The sequence below is a fragment of the Rhipicephalus microplus genome, chromosome X, assembly GCF_043290135.1.
Source record: "Rhipicephalus microplus isolate Deutch F79 chromosome X, USDA_Rmic, whole genome shotgun sequence".
NCBI classification, from domain to species: domain Eukaryota; kingdom Metazoa; phylum Arthropoda; class Arachnida; order Ixodida; family Ixodidae; genus Rhipicephalus; species Rhipicephalus microplus.
Window position 1 is genome coordinate 94213000 of NC_134710.1, and position 23708 is coordinate 94236707.

Below are 23708 nucleotides of genomic sequence, written 5' to 3' on the forward strand. Positions count from 1 at the left end.
TTGCTGTTTCTTATGACACTGCAACAGACCATAGCAACTTCAGTCATTGTTTGTCGCCATGGCACCTGTCATTTGGAAGCTGTTAAAATGCTGATTTGAAGGCGCCTACCAAGTGCAACTACTAACATGAGCATTGCTGTTAAAAGTGATGTATAATTATTTTTCCCTTTACAGGTGCTATTTCATATGCTTCAGTAATACGACACTGCACAAGCTATGTCATATCAATAGTACGAAATCCATATTTGAATGAGTTCTGGAAAACGCACAGCATTTTGGTTACAGCACGAAAACGACGAAGACGGAAGGTTTGAGCAATGTCGGTCACAGGCATAGAATAAAGTCAGTCTTCACGGCTCCCAGAAAACTTTATAAAATTAGTCCAATGGTTCAGAGGAAAATGGAGCTAAATGACAAGGAAAGAAGTGACTGTGGAATTAATCATGTTTCTACGTTTGTGAACGGCAAGTGCAATAAATTGTTCACCAGATCCCAATTACATGTTGGCGATCTTAAGCGCGGCAGAGCAGCCGTTGCATTATTGTGCACAGAAATTCGCTCAGGAATCCTAATGCTTCGCATCTGGCATCGCACTGCAGCACGTGTGGCTGTTCACCTGTTTTTGCCAATACAGAGATTTTGTTGAAGCACAGATTCCAAATAACTAGGGAAGTGATAGAGTCTTTCCATGTTAAACGAATAGATGAAGCATGCGTCAGTGAGGCATCAATACATCTCACAGAAAAAAAGTTCGCATATCTTCTCAGCACATGTGCCGTCAAATGGTACTCTACGTAACTTTTTGATATTTTTTAACACTTCCGCGTAATGTTGATATGCTTCTTTTTTTGTGATGTTTCAAGTTCTTGTGTTCTTCAAATAAAACTTTCAGTTACGGCATTACGGCATTAGAGGAAATGCACAGAACTTGTTCACCAGTTATTTGAGTGATAGGCAACAGTGTGTGAGTATAAACTCGGAACAATGATTTTTGCAAAAACTTGCTCAAGGTGTACCCCAAAGTTGTATATTGGGGCCATTACTTTTTATTACTTATATAAACAACATTATCAATATAAATTGCACAATCAAATATGTCATATATACAAATGACACTTCCTTGCTTTTCACAGACATTGATATAGGTAAATTATCTAACTTCAACAGCAAACACGACACTAGATGACTTGTTTGGATGGTCAACTGCTCACTCCCTACAAATTTACTGTTCAAAAACCAAAGCAGTTCTGTTTCGTTAAAAAAGGAACAACGCACAAAACTACTTCAAAACTTCATCTGCAGGACTCTGCGATCGATTTTTCTTCGGCGGCTAAAGCATTGAGCATTGTTTTTCGTGAACATATGTTGTGGGATTCACACTGCGAAATGATTAAAAAGAAGTTAAATAAGGTACTCGGCATGCTTAGGAGATGTCAGTCATTTATACTGACTACTCAGATGTTAGTGATCTACAATACGCTTTTTTCTTCCCAGTTACGTTATGGTATTTTGGTGTAGGGAGATGGCACCTTACACTCTCAGCAAAAATTACTCGCACTTCGAAAAAATTGTTTACGTTCTATTGCAAATATTGAGTATAATGTACATACCTTGTCTTTATTCAATAACATTAGAGTCTTAAGATTTGAAAACATGTATGAATACTGCTTATTAGTGTATCTAAAAACTGAAATAAAGAAAGTAAATAACAACCTTACCTCCATTGCATGCTTAGAGCCCAGCACCTCGTCTCGACCTACTAGACAGAGTGATTATTGGAAGGTGCCTCGATGCCGAACAAACTACAGTCTCGAAATGCTGAAACATTAACTCCCAAACATATCAAAATAAATTCCGTTTTTCATTGCAGCAACTGTCCCTTTTGCGACAGGACATGTTCAGTATATTTTTAGTTACATGACGCAAGCAAAAAAAAAAAAAAAGAACTTTCTTGTATTTTGCATATTCCTACTTTTCGTATTTCATTAAAGAGTGCAATCTTGTCTACATGTATCAAATATTTCTTGATGTGCCACTTTCAACTATGTATTTGTATCTGCTTACTGTTTAGTTGACCTTATGAATTCTGTAACTTTTTCTGCCTTGTTTTGTTGGGACGTGGGGATAAACAAGCTGCATTTGTATCCCAGCTTTTTTCCGCATTCCACACCACACATTGTATCGCTCTCTGTTGCGACATTAAAAAATGTCAATGTGTAACTCTGTGGTGACATAAACTTCAACATTAAACTAAAAAAAAAGAATACAATTTAGCTGGACTGATAAATTACACATTCAGAGGGTTGTCAACCATGCCAATAACAAGGGTTTAATAAAACAGAAAAGGCACAAAAGACAAGTAGTGACACCACGGTGAAACAGACACACCGGTTTCACAAAGTGACGAATCTTGACAGCATGTTATCTTGTTAGATACTCTATCACAGCAGTTGTTTGCAGCACTGTTGAAGCTGCAGTGCTTATTGCCCTGTACAAATGGTGAAAGCCTATCAATACTTGTTTGCATACTTAGTGTCACCTAGTAGTTATGGTAGTCAGCGGCTGACCCGAAAGATATGGCTTGATTCCAGCCAAGATGGTTGCATTTCGATAGATGATAAATGCTGAGGGCCTGCATACTTAAATTTAGGTACCAGTAAAGAGCCCCAGGCAGCGAAAATTTCCAGGGGGCCTTCTACTACAAAACACGTCATAATCATATATTATGATTTTGGCACATAATATGCTAGCCCTTATTAGTCTTGTTTTCCCAGCACCCATGTAGCATTTGCTCACAACCGTGCACTGCCACATGATATACTGGTAAAGTGGACACCCACAAGCATTTGGAAGGAATATGGTTCTTTTGATAACTGCATTCATATCAAGGCTTTCCTGATATTTTTTTTTAATGACAGCATGAAATACAAGGAGCACTAAAGGTCTCACCTGTTTTGAAAAATGTGGAGTCTTTACCTACAACACCCCAGAGATTTAACTGACACAATCTTTCACCAGCTCTTCCCCTCACAAACATTTCAACATACAAGACCCAGTAACAACATCCAAAAACTATATCACATATTACCTACTGCAAACACATGTCAGAAAGAGAGAGATTGATCGGACTAAAATGTGTACATTATAAATGCAAACATATTTTCTCCTGTAAGGTGTTTATGCTATGAAAAATGTTGCATCAAAAACATCAACTAGCCCAACTTTTGATTTTACAATTTTATTAGCTTGATTATTTTAGTACGTAACTGTTCAAAGTTCTGGGTTGCTACATTAAAGGGCCACAGAAAAGGTTTTGAATTCGCGAATTCATTACGAATTCAGTATCCGCGACCTCTTACAACATGTCTACGAAGTTTTTTTTTTCGCTAAGTTCGATTAAACAACGGTGCTATGAGCGAGCAAACTTAGACCGAGGGAATGCCCCCCTGGCACGCGCACGCACGGAGGCGAGTACGGGAGAAATAGACACGTGGGGAGGTGACGTCACCTTTTGGGTCGAGCCGCCGCCCGGCGGGCAACAATTTGCCGGGCTGCCTGCGTCGCTCAGTCAGCTCAGCTTATTTACTTCTCGGTTGTACCTTGTTTCTGCTGCGATCTGCTGCCTAGCGAAGCTTCAGTTCTGCCAGTCCGTAGGAATTTCTTGCCACCGCACTGGGATCTCTTCTCCTAATTAGAGATTTTCGCCATCCGACACTCGCTAGTTGTGTTTTTGCAAGGTTGAGAGGACTCGCGATGTCGAGTAACTGCACGGCATATGACTGCCGCAGCACTAACGGTCGCGATGATGTCGCTTTTCACAAGTTTCCTCGGGATCAGAAGTAGGCTTCAAAATGGGCCGCTACAGTTAAAAGAAAATACTTCAAACCTACGAGATGAAGCGTGCTGTGCCGGTCACGAATCTGCCGAATTTTGAGGCAGCAGCAGCACTTCTCCTCTTTCCCCATTTACAGACAGTGCTTGCATGAGTGCCAATAGCAAAAACACGTGTACAAAGATATCAGTACGCATATTCGAAATCAGCTATTCTACACGACAGTCGCATGCTCCTAGCACAGCTAATACACCATTTGCATTTTAATACATCATCACTGTAGTACTGGGCAGACTTTAGAAACAGACGGTATTATATAAAAAAAACAGAATTGCAATATATGAGCCAAACCATTCTTGCGCGATTTTCAGCGCAGTTCAGAGCACATATCACTCCAGAAAAAAACGGCACTGGTCTGTTTTTTTTTTTTTTTTTCATGGTAGCATACCAACACATCGTGTGCGCCTTGCCTGTTGCAAAGTACGATACTGACTGCATTAACAAACCTGCACTGTGAGCTGTGAAATCCACGAACAGCTGATGTTTCTGCATGCTGCTCGCGCCTAGCACGAACCATGCCAATACACAGCTAAAAGCGAGTGCCGATGCTGCTGTTTCTAATAGAATTTGATATCCACTGATAAGTGTATCATTTGTAATAGTATACTACAGTGAAATTAAGCACTGGCATGCATCTCATACGTGCCAGTCTATGTTTCCGACGCGGGCGAAGGTGGCTGGTTGGGACTCGCTTTCCTGTGCCGCTTCAGTCGCTTCAGAAGTGACCGGCTTGAGCATGTACTGATGTACAGTGAACTCAATACGACTTTCACAGTTCGCCATACTTACAGAAACTGCCCGATTTTGACGAATAGTGCTGGTGGTGATAGTAGTGATTAGAAGAAAAAAAGCACCTACTTTCTGCAGCTTGGTAGGGAGCACGGCGCAGCGCCTCAACAGATAAACACGGCATTGACTGCTGGCGAGCGCAGTCAGCCGTCCTCACCTTCCTGACAGTGATGTCAATGAGCTTCGACCAATCACAGTGCCGGCGAGACTCGCGATGGACGCCGCGGCGCCTGCTGCTTGTTTTCGGCAAAATAAAGTTATGTGCATTGGTTTATGCAAATTTTTGACTTGATTTTCGTGTTTGCTGCATGAAATTACGTATCATTACACCATAATCTCGTTTTCTTTTTTTTAAGCGTTTCAGTGGCCCTTTAAAGCAAACTGATATACAGCAGAACAGCTTGTTACAGTACTTCACTTTACTTGAAAGCGGCAGAATTTTAGCTGCACTTGGAAACAGCAACAAAAAAAAATTGAATCTACACTGGCCTACAACTGGTAGTGCATGCATATAGCACCGCATTATCCTTCGTGATAAACAATGCATACAACAAAGCTTTCCTTTCATAAAATTCGCCCTACAGCTCATTTCAAATGAAGACATACATCAGCCGCATACATTTCTAAGGGAATGCTACACTAGCCAAAAAAAAAGCCCCATTTAACCAACAAGAAAGGCCTGTTCAGATACTTCCACAGTCACCTCTTCATAAAGATAATAATAATAATAATAATTTTACAACAGTACTTGGTGTAGTGTTCGTCCCACCTGGGCTACGACAACAAGCAGGATAACACTCGAAAATGGCCGAACGTAGCTCAATAGCCATATAAGAAAGCTTTAGTTTGAAGCTGAATTTAGCATGTCTATTCAAGTGGCACCGGAGAAGACACTAACTGTAGCGAGATGAAATCAGCCCAGTGAACAAGCATTTTGTCAAAGTACCGTATTTACTCGATTCTTACGTGCCCTCGATTGTAACGCGCACCCGGTTAGCACGACGGAAAAAAAAAAAAGTAAGACATCGATTGCAACGCGCACCCATTTTTCTCGTTGGCCCACACGATCACACCACTCGGGGAAAAGACTCCTTTCGGGAGCGTCTTCCGTTTAAATATGAGGTACGGGGGAAGCTTGTGCCTAACTGACGTGCAACGGAGCATTGCCGTCACTCTAGTTTTACCGTGGCCCGATGTCAGCATGCGAACTTGCTTCGCCCCCTTCTTCTCGACGGTTGTGGTGCCAGGCATGTTGAAGTAAAGAGGCGTCTGATCGGCGTACCCGATTTGCCCAAGCAGGGAGCCATTGTTGTGCCGCAAGTTTAGGACGAACCTCTGAAAACTGAAGCTTTTCTTCGTACTCCTCCGGCAACTTTTGGCATATGCCCGTTCGCCTTCAGAGGGAAAAGCCTTTCCTTTTTATAAAGTTAGTTAGCCAGCACCTGCTCGCTTTAAACTGGCTGCGCATTAGCCCTTTTTCTAAGGCTAACTGTATAGCCTGCACTTGGAGCAGTTCTGTCGTCACGGGCCGCTGTGCCGCTCGCTGCTCAAGCACATACACGGCGAGCAGCTCTTCAATTTGCGGAAACCGACCCTGCTGTGGTCCGCTGAAGCCTTTGCGTGAATCTTTGCTGTCGACAATTTTCTGCTTTTGTTTCCGCCAGTCCCGCATGCACGTTTCGGGAACTCCGAACGACCGCGATGCAGCTGGATTTACGTCCGTTTCGGCACACGCGATGACTATTCTTTTAAAAGCGGCATCGTGGTGCACTCGTCGAGTTTTTGGAGTCGGCCCTTCCATGCCGTCGCTGCTAATGCACACCAAGATGACGAACTCCTCAGCACACGTACGAAGTGCTGCACATGGGAAACACATAGGCAGAAATGGCCGACGCGCCATGCCGACACACATAGGGGGCGGCCATTTTGGAATGCCGATGGCAATAGAATGACCGTATTCATTTTTTTTTTTCGTACTCGATTCTAACGCGCATGCGATTTATGAACTCGCTTAACAGGAAAAAAGGTGCGCGTTAGATTCGAGTAATTACGGTATATCTGAATAAATGTTATGCATCACTGTCAAAGGTTGAAAAACTGCAGAATAAAGCTGCTTACACAATTAACAAATGCACACTGAAAATGTATTACAACATCATAAATGCAAACAAATTTGTTGGCATTATACTTACATGAAGTTCTGAAATAAGTGGAAACATACTCATATATATATATATATATATAATATATAGAAACATGCTATATGTAAAAGAAGTAAATTCTTGCAGGGTCAGTAAAGGAGGCAGCCAAAATACTTTTGGCAGCATGCTTTTGGCCTTGCCATTGATATGGCAACTCACGCCTCTTTGGAGCCCCTACATTGATTTAAGGGGGTACCGACACCAAAACTTTGGCCTCGCATTTTCTTGCTGCAATGTGTTGGTGGGAGCCTGTTAGAGAGAGCACGGCACATCGGTTGCTGCAGCGCATGACAGATAATTAATTACAGGCTCCTCATTACCGACCAGTTTCAGTTTCGGTTTGAGAGAGCTCTGAAAACGACAAGCCGCCAGGTGCAACTATCACCACCTAGCATGAGCACCTCTCGACCACGCCAGCGCACAAAACTGTGACGCACTTCTGCGCGGTTCGCATCAAGAAGTCCTTTCGAATAGGTAACAGGACAGCAGTGTAGCCAAACACAAAACTTTAAACTCATGTGCTGCAGCCATGGTCTCGCAAGCAGCCACCAAGAAGTATAGACTGCTGGAACGAACACGGCAAAAGAAAAATGACAGCGGTGACGTCGTCATAACTTGTTTCATTGACCGCAGCGCGGTAACGTGAGGGAAGCTTGGGGGTCCCCATGGGGGTCCCTTTTGGTGATGTCAATGCCTTCAAACTTCAAAATTGCTGTAAAATGCCGTTCAAGCTATATTCGCTATTGATATTTTGCAGATGATATACACGTGTTCACGGGAATAAATTCCGCAGGCTATCTCGACCGCAAAACTTTTTGTCGGTGCCCCTTTAAGCTAATTCTTTATGATTATAAAAACAACCATCAGCTCTTCTTTAAAAACCCTAGACTGCTGCTATCTATCTCTTGGAATTTTACATAGTGACCACCAAGTTGTATATTTTCAGGTTCCAGCTACATGAGTGCTTCATGCAATATAAATAGGACCCCTAAACTTTCACTTTCAAGGCTGTTCTTTTTTTCCAAGACGAGTGAAGAATGTGGTAAAGATAGGGCGTTATTTTTAAAGGATGAAGATTATTATGAACATATGCATTGTAATTATAATTATACTAGCGATACCATTGAAAGGAGCATGTAATGACAAGGCTGCTTACAAGTTATTCGTATGAATTCTCACAGGAAGACATTATTTGCCCTTCAAAATAAAGCCATATAAACACAAAGCTCAAGTGCACTTTGTTTACCATATTCTTCACATTTTTTTGTAAAAGAAATAAGGGTACAAGCAGGCACACATACACATGCTTTGCAACAGGAGTGATGCTTTTTCTAAACTTAACAAGCCTTTGCTGATGTACACTGTTGTCCTTTAAAAAAAAAGAACACGTGAGCCTGCGCTATGCAGCGGCTGGCTACAGGACCATCATCAACCGACAGCAAAAGAAAAGACGTTGGCTTTTGGTGTCATCTATAGGCAAGCAAAACAACGAGTTATGGCCACTGGACAAGCACTGCAAGATACTGTAGGCAGCTGTTGTAGAGAGCAGGTCACGCGATCCTGTGTTCCCTTCCATAAAGAACGACAGCATACATTACTATGTTTGTTCACTTTAAGCATTTTTCTGTCTATGCTAGATCTGCTAGGTCTTTTATACTTGTAGTCCCTTTTTATGCTTCAAACTTCACAATTTTTAATTAGCAGAATACAAACTAGCCCAACATGCCACACTTCTTCGAATGTACATCAGCTGGAGAAGGTTGCTCTCAACATCAGAGCACACAATGCAGAGTAGTAGCTCTGTGTTCCTTTATTACCACATCACTGCCATTAAAACAAGTGTAACTGTAATGCAGTGTGCCATTGTGGTACTGAAGCCACTAATAAAACTACAAGCAAGCTTTTACACACTCAGGACTAGCAGTTGTTGGGCTTATTGTGTACTATACGACAGTTTTCACTCGATTGTTGAGTAAAAAGAATGTGTACATTGTGTCCATATATGAATAATGTCAATATTATATCTTCACCACTTGCTAACAAATAGGCAAGCAGTATTCACTTGTATCGAGACACCTGGATTTATTCTTATCTTCTAATTTTTTTCTTTAATACGAAAGTATTAAAGGGGCCCTGCAACACTTTTTGAGCTTGGTCAGAAAACGCTGTCGATAGGTAGTAGTAGAGGCTCCCGAGATCACGCCAGCTAAATATTATAGAGCCGCATGCGGCCTGGAATCTACAATAAATTCTCAAGGTCAGCAAAAAATTGCTGTCTCTTCTCCCAACAAATGATAGAAGAAGCACAAAAATTCCTCGTTACAGCTGTTCAATTACCCGTTGGGTGATTCGAGCATGGCATGCTCAGTCATTACAGCGATCACCACAGGAGGCTGCGACTTGTCCACGCATGCGAGTGCAATTGCACTGAAAAGCCACGTATTTCAAGAAAAAAAAGATAAAGAAGTGCTCAAGGTCATGAGGCATGCCTGATGTCTTTGCTTTCCTCATGCCATCCCTCCCTGCACAGCTTCCAGCGCTTTCATTGGGACAAGAAAAGAGAGAATGCAACTGCAGCGTGCGACAAATCTTTGTTACTCCGCTCACACCAGACGGATTCGAAACATTTTTGTGTTTGTGGTGGTGAATTCATGAGGCAATTAGCTCCTCTAGTGAACCGATTCCATGGATAGATAGAAAAGTGTTACAGAGCCCCTTTAAACTTCGAGGAGATACTGGGGAGAAACCGAGTTTAACACAATATTCATAAAACTTAGGGGTACATATGTTGCCAATTATCAAGTTTTATCAAAACAAAAATAGAGAGACCCTTGATATAAACTTTCTTCCTCTGTTTCAAATTTATTTTTATCCTCATGACGGCATTTTAATCAGTGACTAAACCATTACAACGTACTTAATATTATACACACACTATCGAGAACATATACAGAATGAAAAGCCAGTATCAGTTGTCTTCCCCCCCCCCCCCCCCCCCCCGTTTACTCAAGAAATATGCTTCTAACTTGGAAGCTTATCAGTGTAAGACATCATATTTTTCGTGACATGACACAAAGTTTTACTAAAACGGTTTCCATCACTGTATCAAAAACCAAGGGGTAAGTGCAGTTGCATTGCTTCAAACACGATCATAGAAGAGAAAAATACAACTGTCACCTTATGAGACACTTGAAGGATTCCACATTGAATTTTGAGGTGTATATTTAGTGAATTAAAAAAAAAATGCTTCGAATAAGTTACGCGAGTCCCACCACAACAGAAGCTTGTAGATGTGACAAGTGAGGTGACCCGTGAGCAAAAACTATAGCATATTACCTGTTCTGTAGTGTAGAGGTACTGCTCCTTGGGCAGGTACTGTGCATAGCCCAGACCCTTTCCCCGTGGGATGATAGAAACCTTCAGTAGAGGGTCAGCATGCTCCAAGAACCAGCCTGCCACTGCATGTCCTGCCTCATGATAAGCCACAGTCTTCTTTTCCTCTGGCTGTAACACATTTGTTTTCTTCTCCATTCCTTAAAAAGAAATTTAAATTAAAAGAAACCTAACACCGACTTCTTCAAGCAGCCTGAAGTTAGCTGAGGGCCTACTTCAATAATTCATGATGATAGTTATAGCGCGAGAACAAAACGACGACACAGAGACAAGAAGGACACGAAAGACACGAGCGCTAACTTCCAACTTAGCGCTCGTGTCTTTAGCGTGGCTTTAGCGCTTAGCGCTCGTGTCTTTCGTGTCCTTCTTGTCTCTGTGTCGTCGTTTTGTTCTCGCGCTATAACTATCGTCATGCCATACCAACTAGCCCAAGCTGCCACACTTCCAATAATTCAATTCAGATACATGAACAATACTAAAATGTTTTAATCAGACAACCAATGGAATAATCTGAATAAAGTTTTTAGCATTTGAAAGAGAAAGCTGAATTAAAATAACTCAAGGAAATAGCATTTTGATTTGATTTAGGACCTCAAGTATTTCACAGAAATTTCCAAAATATAAATCTGATAGATTAATAAAACAAAATAAAGTTTTGTAATTCTGTATCAAAAACATTGCATTCTGCACACTACCTTTCCTAAACATTTCGGACAAAACATGATATCAGATTTTACTCAGATCACGTTTACCAGACACTATATCAGGACACCCAAACTGATAGACAGGGTGCAGAAAAAAATGTATGTAACAAATATGAACCTTACCAGCAACAACCCGTTCTATAGCCTGCTCAAAATGCTTCATGTTGATGCTGTCATTGAGATCACGAGCAGCTATGAGGGCTGCTTCATTGCAGACGTTGGCAATGTCAGCTCCTGCATAACAAGCAACACGGTAAATGAGACGCTACCTCTACCGAACTGCATCTACGTAAACTGTACCACACATATAACATTTTGCAATTCAAAATCATGTAAATGCAAATAATAGTACCTGTAAATCCAGGCGTAAGAGCTGCCATTTTTCGTGCAAGGTCCACCTTGTCCAAAAGTGTCTTCAGTGGCTTCAAATGGACTTTAAATATAGAAGCGCTGAAACATAACCTTAATTTTATTTCATTTTACTGACTAACCCCCCTCAACAAGGGCATTACATCAGGAACAATGTTGCACTCAATAATAACTTTAAAACATGGAGATAGTTCACTTAGGCGTGTAAAAGCTGTTACAACATCAAAAATAATATTATACGCAAGACATGCCAGGATAATGAACAGATAAAACAATACCACAAGTCGTTAGTGTATGTCTATGAGACCTGGAACAGATTCTTGCAGAAATGTGGTGGCATATATTAATGTACGTATTTAATAAGAAGAAATGATGATACTACTAATAGGCAAAGTGGGAGTCTGGAAGTTTTGACTTCGAGTCGAAAACAGGCAAGGTTTTTTTGGTTTTGTTATGATCACAACCTACAAAAAGTCTGAATGTGTGAAGTGTGCCACATGGCTTTAGACAGTTTCTGCTGATTCAATGAAGTGCTTCTGATGCAGATCTTTGATAGTTACAGAGTAGACAAACTTTTTGCACACAAGCTGTAGGTAAAATAGTGGTTCTAGTTATGTAGATGCTACGTTTAGTGAATGCTGTGGGTAGCCTAGTGAGTTATTTGCTGAAAGTTAACATTACATGATATTGCTTGAGTCACAATGACGACACTTTTGCAGAAGACATAACCCTTACCGTCCCTTGATGTCTGGTGCAGGAACAAAGATTTGCCGGTCAAAGCGCCCGGGCCTCAACAAAGCCTGGTCAAGAATGTCCACTCTGTTTGTAGCAGCCAAGACGACGACATTTGTAGTTGTATTAAAACCTATTCCAGAAACAAGAAGAAAAAATCTTGACATTTCCACAAAAATTCCTATTGAAAGCTAAATTCTGAGGTTTCTTTAGAGTGAGACTAAGAAAATGGAGGAACTAAGGCATGAAAAAGAAATTCACATCTTTTATCTAATATTATTACTCAAGGGGTAAGTACATTTCAAGTAGCTAAACAAAACAGTTACACGCAAACACCAATACTCATTCAAAGCGATGTTGGCAACATGCAACCATGAGCGATCAATGTCCAAGATGTAACATGTACAAGGTATGAAAATTAGACAAAAAATATTCACAGCATGCATGCAATCTAGTATCTGAGCATGCAGCTGATCCAGTAAGATGTAATCGAAAATTTGAAAAAGTTATTTTTCTTTAGAAAGCCAGAACAGTACTATATTGTCACGAAAAGTCATACTTGACACCAAATATTTTTAGATAATGCTCCACCATACCACAGAATACTTAGTTGGTGAAAAGGCAAAGTTTTTGCTTTTTTTTCCAGAGGCAACATGACAACCTAAAATTATCATCAGAGTATGCAAGCAGAATTTGTGTCGTGAGAATCACCAAACAGGAGCAATGAGCTCACCCCCCCCCCCCCCTGCCCGCCAAGCCTTTTTTTTTTTTTTTTCATTTGCCACTATAATCCATACAGTAACTGCATGTGTACTGGTGAGTTTTGGTGTCGGGATCTCTAATCCACTTGCACACGCACGCTCTCGTGTTCCTATGTACTCCCTGTCGCACCCAAAAGCAATACAAAGCATCGCAAAGGCTTGGATACGTAAGCCGCTTTGGGGCTCGCTCCGGCATCAAAACTCTCTAATAACTTTATCTTGCACTGTCTATCACATCAATTTTTCTTATCAGTACTGCCACAGAATCCATGAACACTAAAAAAATCTGCATCACATCCACAAAGTGAACAATATAGAGGAGCTTGCTCGGAGATGATCGGGTAACTCGCGAATCCCCCTTACACATCTCCTACCATCATATATAGATGTGACAACATTGTTATATATCCCAGGCTGTCACCGCAGGGTCTTGGCGGCGAGCCTGGCCTGTTGCTGCATTGTGAGCCTACCGCGCTGCTGCTGTGGTTTCTGAGGTGTTCGTGTGACCAAGCGGTAACGAATAGTGTTCACTTCGTGAGCTCCTGGCAAAGAGAAAGGAAGCACACTTGCCAGGAGTGAAGTGCGCCACCTTCAGCGGCGGCGCGTCATCTAGTAAGCATTTCTGAAATCACCGAAAAGTGTACACGCCGCCACCACCAGACCCAGACAAGGTGCAAGCATAAGAAGCTTGCCAAACAAGCTCCTAAAAATCGCACACAATGACAAAGCACAAAATATTTGTCAAGCCATTGAGCAACAAAAGTCATCACTTGCCATCCATTTCCACTAGGAGTTGGTTAAGAGTGTTCTCTTGCTCACTGTGGCCTCCAAAACTCCTACCACCTCTTTTGCGGCCAACGGCATCAATTTCATCTATGAAGAGAATGCAAGGGGCATTCTTCCGGGCCATAGAGAACATATCCCGCACCTAAGAAGCAAAACCAAAAAAAGTATGTAAAAGACTTTACCTACAATGAATATTTGCAGGACGCCAACCAAACATGAAAAAGTATGCATGCTTAGAAAACAATGCACACGTGTAACAGCGAATTTGGAACGTTTTTCCGGAGTATAATAGAGCATAAAGTAGTAATGTGATTACCTGTACAGTTGAAGCCCTTTATATGAGGTGTCTCTTACAAGCAGGACATGACGTATGACTTTTCTGATCGATTCCTATTTGATTGATTGATTGATTTATATGTGGGGTTTAACGTCCCAAAACCACTATATGATTATGAGAGACGCCGTAGTGGAGGGCTCCGGAAATTTTGACCACCTGGGGTTCTTTAACGTGCACCCAAATCTGAGCAAAAGGGCCTACAACATTTCCGCATCCATGACTCCTATTTCAATGTAAGCACACTGGTGTCTTTTATAGCCAACTGTCTATTACATCAGTATCTCTTATAAAGGGCTTTGACTGTAATGCTATCTCAAATACATGTGAATGGCTATGTAAATAGGTAAAGTGTAGCAAAAAAAAGATGCAGTCTTCTATTGTGACTGCTGATAACTGTAATGCCTCAAAGCAGAATGCTTGCTAGCACTTGTGAGTCTTGCCTCCTGTTGGTATGTCTATGTCTGTATTAAGTGCTATTCAATAATGTTTTTGTGATGAACTATAGCTGCTTTCCATTCTTCTCACCAATAGGCAATTCGATTGAATATAGTAAAACTTCATCAACGAAAAATGTGGCAAAAATTTCACTACTGCATTTTCATGACTGTAACATGCTCTTTTTTTTTGGGGGGGGGGGGGGGGGGGGTGAATGTAACCCTCTAATTTGCATGGACATTGCAATCAAGCTAAAAAGCAAAGTTGGCATCAAGTCATTTATTTATTATTTTCAGTCATCCTCATGTAAAACTACCAGTGCATTACAATTTATGGCACCCTAGAATCATGCAATTATGGTATTATACGAGAAAACGTGCAAGTGAGTGTCACTACAAACTTCACAATTTCCCCCGTAAGGCAAAGGAGAGATATCAATGCATTTTACAACTGCACAAAGTAAGTCTAGCAGTATTACGGACAGTGTAAACTGCAGTTATGATCATCTTAGTACTTAAAGCGTGGTGTAGCACTCCTGAAGACACAAGAACAGAATTAAAGTGGTAACTACAAAACGTTACCATCACGACATTGACATGAGAGTGCCAGGAGAGAAAAACATGCATGCTTCTTCAAAAGTCGATGTTCGTTGCTGAACATCATTTCAACATTTCAGCTACACGGTATCTCTAAACAGTATCGCATGATATGCACTAATAATAGCTTCGAATACGAATCGAATATCGAATAATAAAGAGGTGCAATTTTTTCCACCAGTAATTTTTTACTCAATCATATATTTAGGTTGGAACCAGTAAATTCTTATTATAGTCAGTTATTGTGCACAAAAAGTTAAAAAAAATGTCACCATCTGTACTTTTCAGAAAGCATAAGACTGTAATAGTTGAGCTTATGACTGTGATGCCTTGGGTTCAATTCACATGTTGAACAAACCTTTTGGATCTTTTTTTTTTAAGTGGTATGACTTTATTATTACAAAACAAAAAGAAAAGCTTTTGTACCTGCCATGATGACTAGTGAGCATGAGGCCCCTGGTTTGATTGTGTTAATAGCCAATGTACTTAAATGTACTTAATGCCAGTGTACTTAAATCTAAGTGATTATTAAAGCAGCCTAGGTGGTCACAATTCATCCAGGTTCCTAAACAATCAGTTATGGCTCGAAAGACCCCAATTTTAGAGTTTTCTTTCTAATTTTCTCGCCATTTTCCGATCAAGAATGCTGTCTTGTGCCGATAGCTGCACAGTCGTGACCGAGGTGTACTGCGCGCAGAGTGATAACGTGAGGTAAGCGCGCAGAATAGATGATAGATGTGTGATAGAGAGATGCCCAAAAATACACCTTTTTGTTGACGGAGCCACAACTCCCGGCGGCAAGGGCACTATTTTGCCGCATCGCGACCCCTTTCGGTGCACTGGTTACAGATGGCAGTAAACTGACATTGGCAAGAGAGCAAGATCGTAGCAACAGTGTAACAGAGGGTTGACTGCAAGAGACGCTGCCGCGCGAGCATGATGCGTGTATGACGGACTTTCAAAGGCGCTTTCGGGAATGCAGCGGAACTACGCAGCAATCCATCCCTCATCTTACGTGCGTCTTCATTAGCAACGGAAGACTATATGTGATGACGCCATTGTAACACTACCGAAAGTGCATGCCTTTTTCTATGTTTGCCATTGCGTGGAAAAACACTTCAGCTCATTCGCATGACCATATCCACTATCATGAAATCATTTTGGAACTATGAAGAGGGTATACCTGCTGAAGTAGCGGCACAGCTGACGGATGACTCGTCAGGCTTCGATATGTGCACGTACGTTTCTACGGTGATCCATTGGCGAAAACTGGCGTGGCTATACATGAAATGTGTTACCATCGTACGTCAAGCTGAGCGCACCCCTTGCAAGTTGTGTACAATAAACCGCCTACTGAGCTCACTCCATCCCCACCACGCCCTGTAACGTATACACGTGCATTTGCCCTTCCGTAGAGATTTTTTTTTCGTGCTCACTCAGCACGGGACCAAGCAAAGGTGTGACGGCTATTTTGTTGAGCCAATGCAGCGGCGGTGAGTTGCCTTCGTTTCCACGAGCGATACGCACTTGCGGTCCCGCGCACAGGGGTGCGGCAGCGGACAGTGTGGTCGGTACACTTACATGAGCCGTAACAGCGTTAAAACCATAACAGCGCTATACCGCTAAGCCACACGTACTGCCATGCAGGCAGTACTACATAATTTAGATTGATTGAGATATTTATCATTGGTAGGTTTGTCGCGATAACTTGCCGCCGCATTCGTTGGAAGCCGTCATCATGCTCCCATGAATTTCCATGCAGGCATCATCGCACTTGCGCCAAAGTCATAGTAATCACTGCATGATCTACTGAGGCTCTTATGGCAAATGCGCAAAATCGTAAGTTCTTCACAGTGACATATGCGAACGAATAAGCTTGTGCGAATAGTGAATTTTAGGTTCAAAGCGAATAGTGATTTTGGTCGAATAAATTTCGTGTCAAATTCAATAGTATATATGACATATAAAGAAAAATGGGCCTATTTATCATGACCTAGTTACCTGCACAATATGTTTTTTAATGAAATAGAGCGTCTATGCAAATTCCCTTTTTTTTTGCATTCAACAGAAGTCGAAAGAACTTTAAGTAGTAGCAAGATTTTACTTTCAACAGGATGCGAGTCATAGCCCTTAAAATACGTAACATTTTAAGATTTATTATACTTTAAGCTTATAAGCCATCATAACTAGCTTTTACGCTTAATAAAATAAATTGATTTAAGAGTAATATTTTCACTTAAAAGGGCCATGCAACATTTTTTCAAGAAGCCGTGGAATGGATTCACTAAAAAAGCTTGCTTATTGCTCCATGAATTCACCGCCGCAAATATTTTTAAAATCCGTCCAGTATGCGCAGAGTTGCAAAGATTTCTCGCACGCTGCAAGTGCATTCTGTCTTCTCATCCCAACGAAAGCACTGGAAGCTAAGCAGGGAGGGATGGCACGAGAAAAGATAATACGTCACACGAAAAGATAATACGTCGCACCACACGCCGCGTACTGCGCTATAATATTTGACTTGGGTGTCCTCGGTAGCCTTGACTACCGATCGGCAGCGTTTTTTGATGATGCTCAAAAAGTGTTGCGGGGCCCCTTTAAATTTGAAGGGGGCTTCGCGGCACAGCGGATTTCTCCTGGATAGGTGCTTTCATGGTTCAGCATCACTACACTGCAATGAAACCACCTTTACAAGCGGTACATTTGGATTAATATGCACCTATTCGTTCCTTGTGAATACTTTGAAATTTTCAATAATTTGAATTCGAACCGAACCGAATTCGAATGCCCTAATATTTGTCTGAATATTCGAAGTATTCGAATAATCGCACAAACCTACTAACGAATATTCGTGAACATCGAATATTCAAAGAATATTGAAGATAGTTTGAATATTCAAAATTTTCGAATATGTGGTTATCGAATCAAATACGAATATTACAAATGCAATATTCGCCAAATATTCGAAACTTTCGAATATTTGTGCACCTTTAACTAACCAGCATTGAAGCCACCAATTTTCCTGGCTTGCCCAATCCAACCACAGGCATGATCTTCAATACAAGTTGCGTGGGCACTGTTGTTCTCAGCTGGCACCTTTGTGTGACCTCCAGCAAATTTCCGGAAATATTTGCACATCAACGGCATTGGTCTTGCACAAGCAGATTATATGAGCATGCACCAGTATGTTGCATGGGACAAAACAAGGTGAATGGCAGAGTTTGCAACTCACACGAGATGGACCAACTCCAACAAACATCTCGAGGAACTCAGACCCAGAGACAGTGATGAATGGGACATTGGCTTCACCAGCTGTTGCCTTAGCAAGCAGGGTCTTGCCTGTGCCAGGAGGCCCCGTCAGAATTGCTCCCTGAAAAATCCCTAAAATGACTCTTTTGCACAACATAATCATCCAGTAGCTATACATCACCATAAACTTCTCCCCACTTTTCATGAATGTCAGGGATTTTGTTGGTCAATACCCTATCCTGACAGAAAGCAGTATTACACCACGACCACAGTGCAAGAATACTTTAGGTGAGTGAGCTCTGGGACTATCTGCTGCCCGATAATATTCTGCTTCACAAGGAGCCCGAGAGATGGCGCTAAAAACTTTGCCCTGGCTCCCCCCCCCCCCCTTTTGGTGTAGGAAAGCCTTGTGACGTAGAAAAGAGGCAGCGATCATTTATCGTCGCCAGAACACCCTCACCGCACCGTCAACCTCGTCCCTTATCACCCCTCTTTTGTGGTGCCACTCTACGCGTGTCGTGTGATTGATATCACGTGATAACCCGGTTTTCTCAGAATTGGAAACCACCGCCCTCGTGCCGAATGTACTTTGCGAAATTTACCAGCAGTGCGCCACGGTCCGCAGTCTCGCAAGCCATCTATCCCCATGTCGCAAACGAGAACATAATCGGTCCCTCTCCACCAAGCCCTCGTTTCACACGGCGTTTGCTTACCTAAAGTATTCTTTCACCATGACCACAACCAAGCCCAAACACCATACTATACATGTGAGAACAGGCATCATCTTCTAACATGTTTATGAAGCATGCACTCTAGACATAGTGGCAATTATCTTTTGCTAATGACTCACTATTGGCAAACAGGCTAACTATAGAAGCTGTGATTCTCCTACTAGCACATCTAAATACATACATCCTTTACAGAGCGATAATCGGGCTGAATTATACAACCAAACTCACATATCATTATTCTATTTTGTGCAAGTTTTAAACTGCTATGAACTGCTACTATAGCTTTCAACTGCTCTGCCTTAAAAAAAAGTTAAGACACTACACAGCTACATTATGAAGTCATAATGTAGCTGTATTTGTACATAACACATGCACTTGTATCACTTGTATTTCAATTCTGAATAAACAAAAAACAATTTGAATAAGAACCCCCATGCCATTACACAGCTATAAACACTTGCTCTACACTTTTTGAAAGACTTTATGAGTTACTCTACGAAAGAGCAATCTGCCTATAACAAATAGGTGCCCTGGCCAGTTTTCATAGCAGTAAACAAACAAAAAAGAAAAAATTTGGCAGGTCCCACATACCTTGGGAATCGATATTATGAGAAGCATGTGGATGTAAAGTGAATGTGTTTTAATTTTTTAATGAGCGAGACATTATGAAGTGGTGCTCGATATATGTACAAATCCACGCACACACATACGTTAAACAGCCACATATCTTGTTTGCAGTTGCATAACGATGTCAACAGCAACATGGATATTAGCAACACCAGAAGCGGTAAGCTAATATGAAGCGCTGGTGTTTGCGCTTGGGCTTACGAGGATGGTAGCCCACAACACTGCTACACAGGTCAACCTCAGTAGATGGTGCCTAACTATAATTGACATTAACCTGACATGACGGCTGTGTCATAGGACTACATATGTAATGTGTATAAAATTTGATAGCCAGTACTACAATAAGAATTGACGTTTCACTATCATTACGGTCTATTTGCAAAGTATATCCAAGACCTGGCGTGGCTCTGTGGTACAATACTTGAATGCCACACAGAATGCTAGGGTTAAATTTCTGCTGGGACACTGACATTTAATCTTTGCATTCGTCCGGTCAATGCTGCCTGTGTCAGCTTTTTCTTATCGATGAAGCGTTAAAATTACCCATGTGTTTCTATCACCTGTAACCCATACCCGCACCAAGGTACATGCCACTGTTAATTTGAAAAGTGTTTGACGACGTACGCAACAAGATTGTGACATTATTCATGTCATGACCAGCACGTCGTATTTGTCAAACTATCTTACCCTGCCGTACTAATTTTGGTGTACCACGAGTTAAGGGGTGATCATGAAGAACCCAGACGTAGGCGGCTAGACAGAGAGACAGACAAACAGACGGACGGATGAATGGACAGATAGACAGACTGACACGCAGATAGACACCAAAAGTGCTTGCAGTATGCAAAAAAATGCTTCGCATTTAAAAAGAAAAGAAACAGCAGAACATCGCCTCAATGAAACAGAAAGCGGGGAGAAGGTTGCACGGCATTCATAATGCAGCCACTCGCACAGAACCAAACTTCACTTTTCTGGTTAGTATTATCCGTAGCTTAGGCAAGCACTGTTGCAATTGTGACGTCACTGAGGCTATCTTTGCTGTATGATGTGTTTGCTTCATTATTTTTTCCAGTTTTAATGCTTGCAGAAAGCTGGCACTGCTAACTAAGCAAATACACAAAACCTTTTTTCCACTGCAGAGGCTTGAAAGTCAGCCAGCCTGAGGTCAGCACCCAAGTGCTTGATTTTATGGTTCTTCTTTTTTGACTCGAACATGGATTGCGATGTTTCTTTCAACAAAGAACCAGGAATAAACGTATTGCATGGTTGAAACCAAACCAAGCGCAACAGATCTGTGCCTGCAATCGCAGACACTCAGTTCACGAAGAACATATAAAGGGCATTGAAATAAAGTACAAGATGCTAATTTATATTTCTACATGCTTTGTTGTGCAAGTTGAAATATAAGTTGGATACTACTATCATAGGTCCTATTTGTCTTAGCAAAAGGGTATGTTTTATGACAAGAGCTATGACATCTATCGATAGAAATTAAGCCTTTTTTCATGCACTGCATGCTTTTTGTGCAGCAAGTTCCACCAGCTCTCTTTATGATTACCTCTTTTCTTCTCCTGAAGTATTAACCAACCACAAGTGATATAAAGGAACTCTAGCCAACAAGAATGATTAATTTACCGTAAGCACAGTGTCTGTGGACTCTTCCTTGCAAGAATACAGCGAAAGGGCAAAAGTAAGTCACATATACAAATGAGGCCACCGTGTCGACACACACAAGGCTAACTATAAAAAGAGGTAAAGTATAGAACTCTAAATAGAAAGGCCATTTTTATTTCCTTTACGACAAACTACACCACGGCTTTGTACTAGCTAAAACCGACTTGCTCCCTCACTTTACATGAAACAAGATGCCATGGTAGTGAAAGAAGTATCAGCAAATTACCTTTGGAATCTTGGCACCCAGCTCAATATATTGCTGTGGATTCTTCAAAAAATTGACAAATTCCATAATCTCCACCTTTGCTTCTTCACAACCAGCAACATCCCTAAGCAGGGGCAAACAAATCACAGCAATAACATAACCAAAATGCAGCCTACGGCAAAAGTATGAAACATACTTTGATTACAAGCTAGACCAGTAATGTTATCATATCTTTGACTTTTCACTTTCTTCTGAGTCAAAACGGCAGCCCTGGACTTCAGGAACAATATTAGCAAGCCTCTTAACACCCTCAATAATTAAATAGCACCTTTACAGCAAGTCTCAGCTTCGTCTGTCACAGTGTTACTGTGTTGCAATGTTGATATGCACACAATGGTCACATTTGAGCAGGACATCGCAAGGCTCTGACACTTGCTCAAGTTCATCTTTTGCCTACTTTGCGCAAGACGAACAAGGACGAAGCAAGGAATACACACAGACAAGCACAAAGTGACTAAAAGATGAAATCGTTCAAACTAGGCTGGCTAGCAGCTCTGCTTAAGTTCTCACAGTCCCTTCCTATGCTGCATCGTGTTTTACGCCCCAGTGTACCAGCCCAGTAGACTACCGAGAAAGCCCAAATGACTGCCACAATCCCAAAATATCCTATATCCCCCATCTTCTGCATCATAACATCATGAAACAAGAGCAAGAAAGCTGAAGCTAGCTGTAGAAAAGCTATTCTATAAGATTACTTAAGGTAATATGAGATTTGTTAGTATTTCATTCTAGGTTTTAGAGCTCTCCAAAATGAAAATCCAGAAATATTACGTCAGCACACCTTTAATGTTTAGCAAACATGCTCTGTACAAACTCCAAAACCCTTATTTTTGAACTTGCACATACCTCAAGGTCTGTGAACAAGAAGGGCACTGCAGTAGCACAAGCAATCTCACAGTAGGAAGAAAGCAGGATGATGCAGCTTCTATACTTATCACTTAATCTAAGTGCAAACACTAACACTTCTACCTTCTAACACTTCTACCTTCCCACAAATTTTGTCTTCCCTCTGGCCAGTTTCATAACTGAAAGACAAATTAGTGGCAAAGTAACTTTATAGCAATGCACACAACCAAGTGAATCCAACAAACAATTGGGTCAAGAAAAACATAGGGGACATAGGTTCACAAAAAAACATAGGTTCAAAGCTACAATTCATGCCACTGTACCACATGGCACCGTTCGTTCAGGTATGACACTCACTTGAATTTGACTCCTATGTCATTGGGATTTATTAGCTTAGCTGTCGTCTCTCCCATTCCAAAGATGCCCCCTCCTCGCCTTGCCCCACCTCCCCCCATGAACCCTGCAGATCGACGCATTGTCCAAAAGAGGAAGCCAAACAACAGTAACGTTGGCAGGATACCAATGATGCTTGACCTGGAAAAGAAAAACACCTCATATATCATCACATTTGTTTCATTTCTTCTACAGTGACTCAGGCTACTAGCACTAGATGACGTTACAGTGCTCACTGCATTGTAGACAAATTCTACTACAGTGAAACTACATTTTCCTGCTCTTGATTATAGCATCTGTACATTGTGCAAACAAGCAAATGTACAAATTTAATCTGTTGCATTGTATAAGCATATGCCTCTCACGTGATGTGCAGGATGTCGTATGAAAATATGTCACACGAGAGCAGGGAAATTCCGTGAGAGGTCAGACAAGTTGTATAGTTAAACAATTTTCTCTTCTTTCTTCCCGATTTCATTGGTTGCACACATACAGATAAAAAAACTATATTAAACCTGGTTTCATCAAGAAGCACATCTGTAGAAAAAAGAATATGCCGATTTCTTGTTTAGTAGGAACCAGCTGCTTTAATTTGCAATATCTATGGGCCTGGCTCCTCTTGCAAGGCAGCACCATCTAGCACACACAAAGGGGGGGATAGAGAAAATTATAAGTTCACTAAAAGTTTATTGAAGTATACTAGGCCTAACCATAACCTTCACACAAGCAAACTTTCTAATTTTTTAAAGTAAAAATAAAGGTAACCAGGACTTTAAAAAATTACTCATCCTACTACAAGTAGTAATGAAGAGTAAAATAAGCATATAAATGGTGCCCTCAGACAAACAATTGCTTAAAACAAAAATATAAAAATAAAATGTTGCTGACTTAAATATTTACCTGTTATTTTGCACTATAACATTTACTATAA

General features: G+C 41.2%; 1 protein-coding gene across 2 annotated transcripts in view; it reads right to left on the minus strand.

The window, feature by feature from the left end:
* Positions 1–23708, minus strand: part of Afg3l2 (AFG3 like matrix AAA peptidase subunit 2) — an 89312-nt gene that overhangs the window by 13876 nt on the left and 51728 nt on the right. For both annotated transcript variants that reach the window (XM_037427411.2, XM_037427410.2), the window contains exons 7-14: positions 22742–22918; positions 21500–21602; positions 18225–18362; positions 13616–13769; positions 12084–12213; positions 11332–11429; positions 11103–11213; positions 10219–10415 (exon numbers count right to left, since the gene is read on the minus strand). In XM_037427411.2, coding sequence (XP_037283308.1) covers positions 10219–10415; positions 11103–11213; positions 11332–11429; positions 12084–12213; positions 13616–13769; positions 18225–18362; positions 21500–21602; positions 22742–22918 — 1108 coding nt within the window. The remainder of the gene's footprint in view (positions 1–10218; positions 10416–11102; positions 11214–11331; positions 11430–12083; positions 12214–13615; positions 13770–18224; positions 18363–21499; positions 21603–22741; positions 22919–23708) is intronic.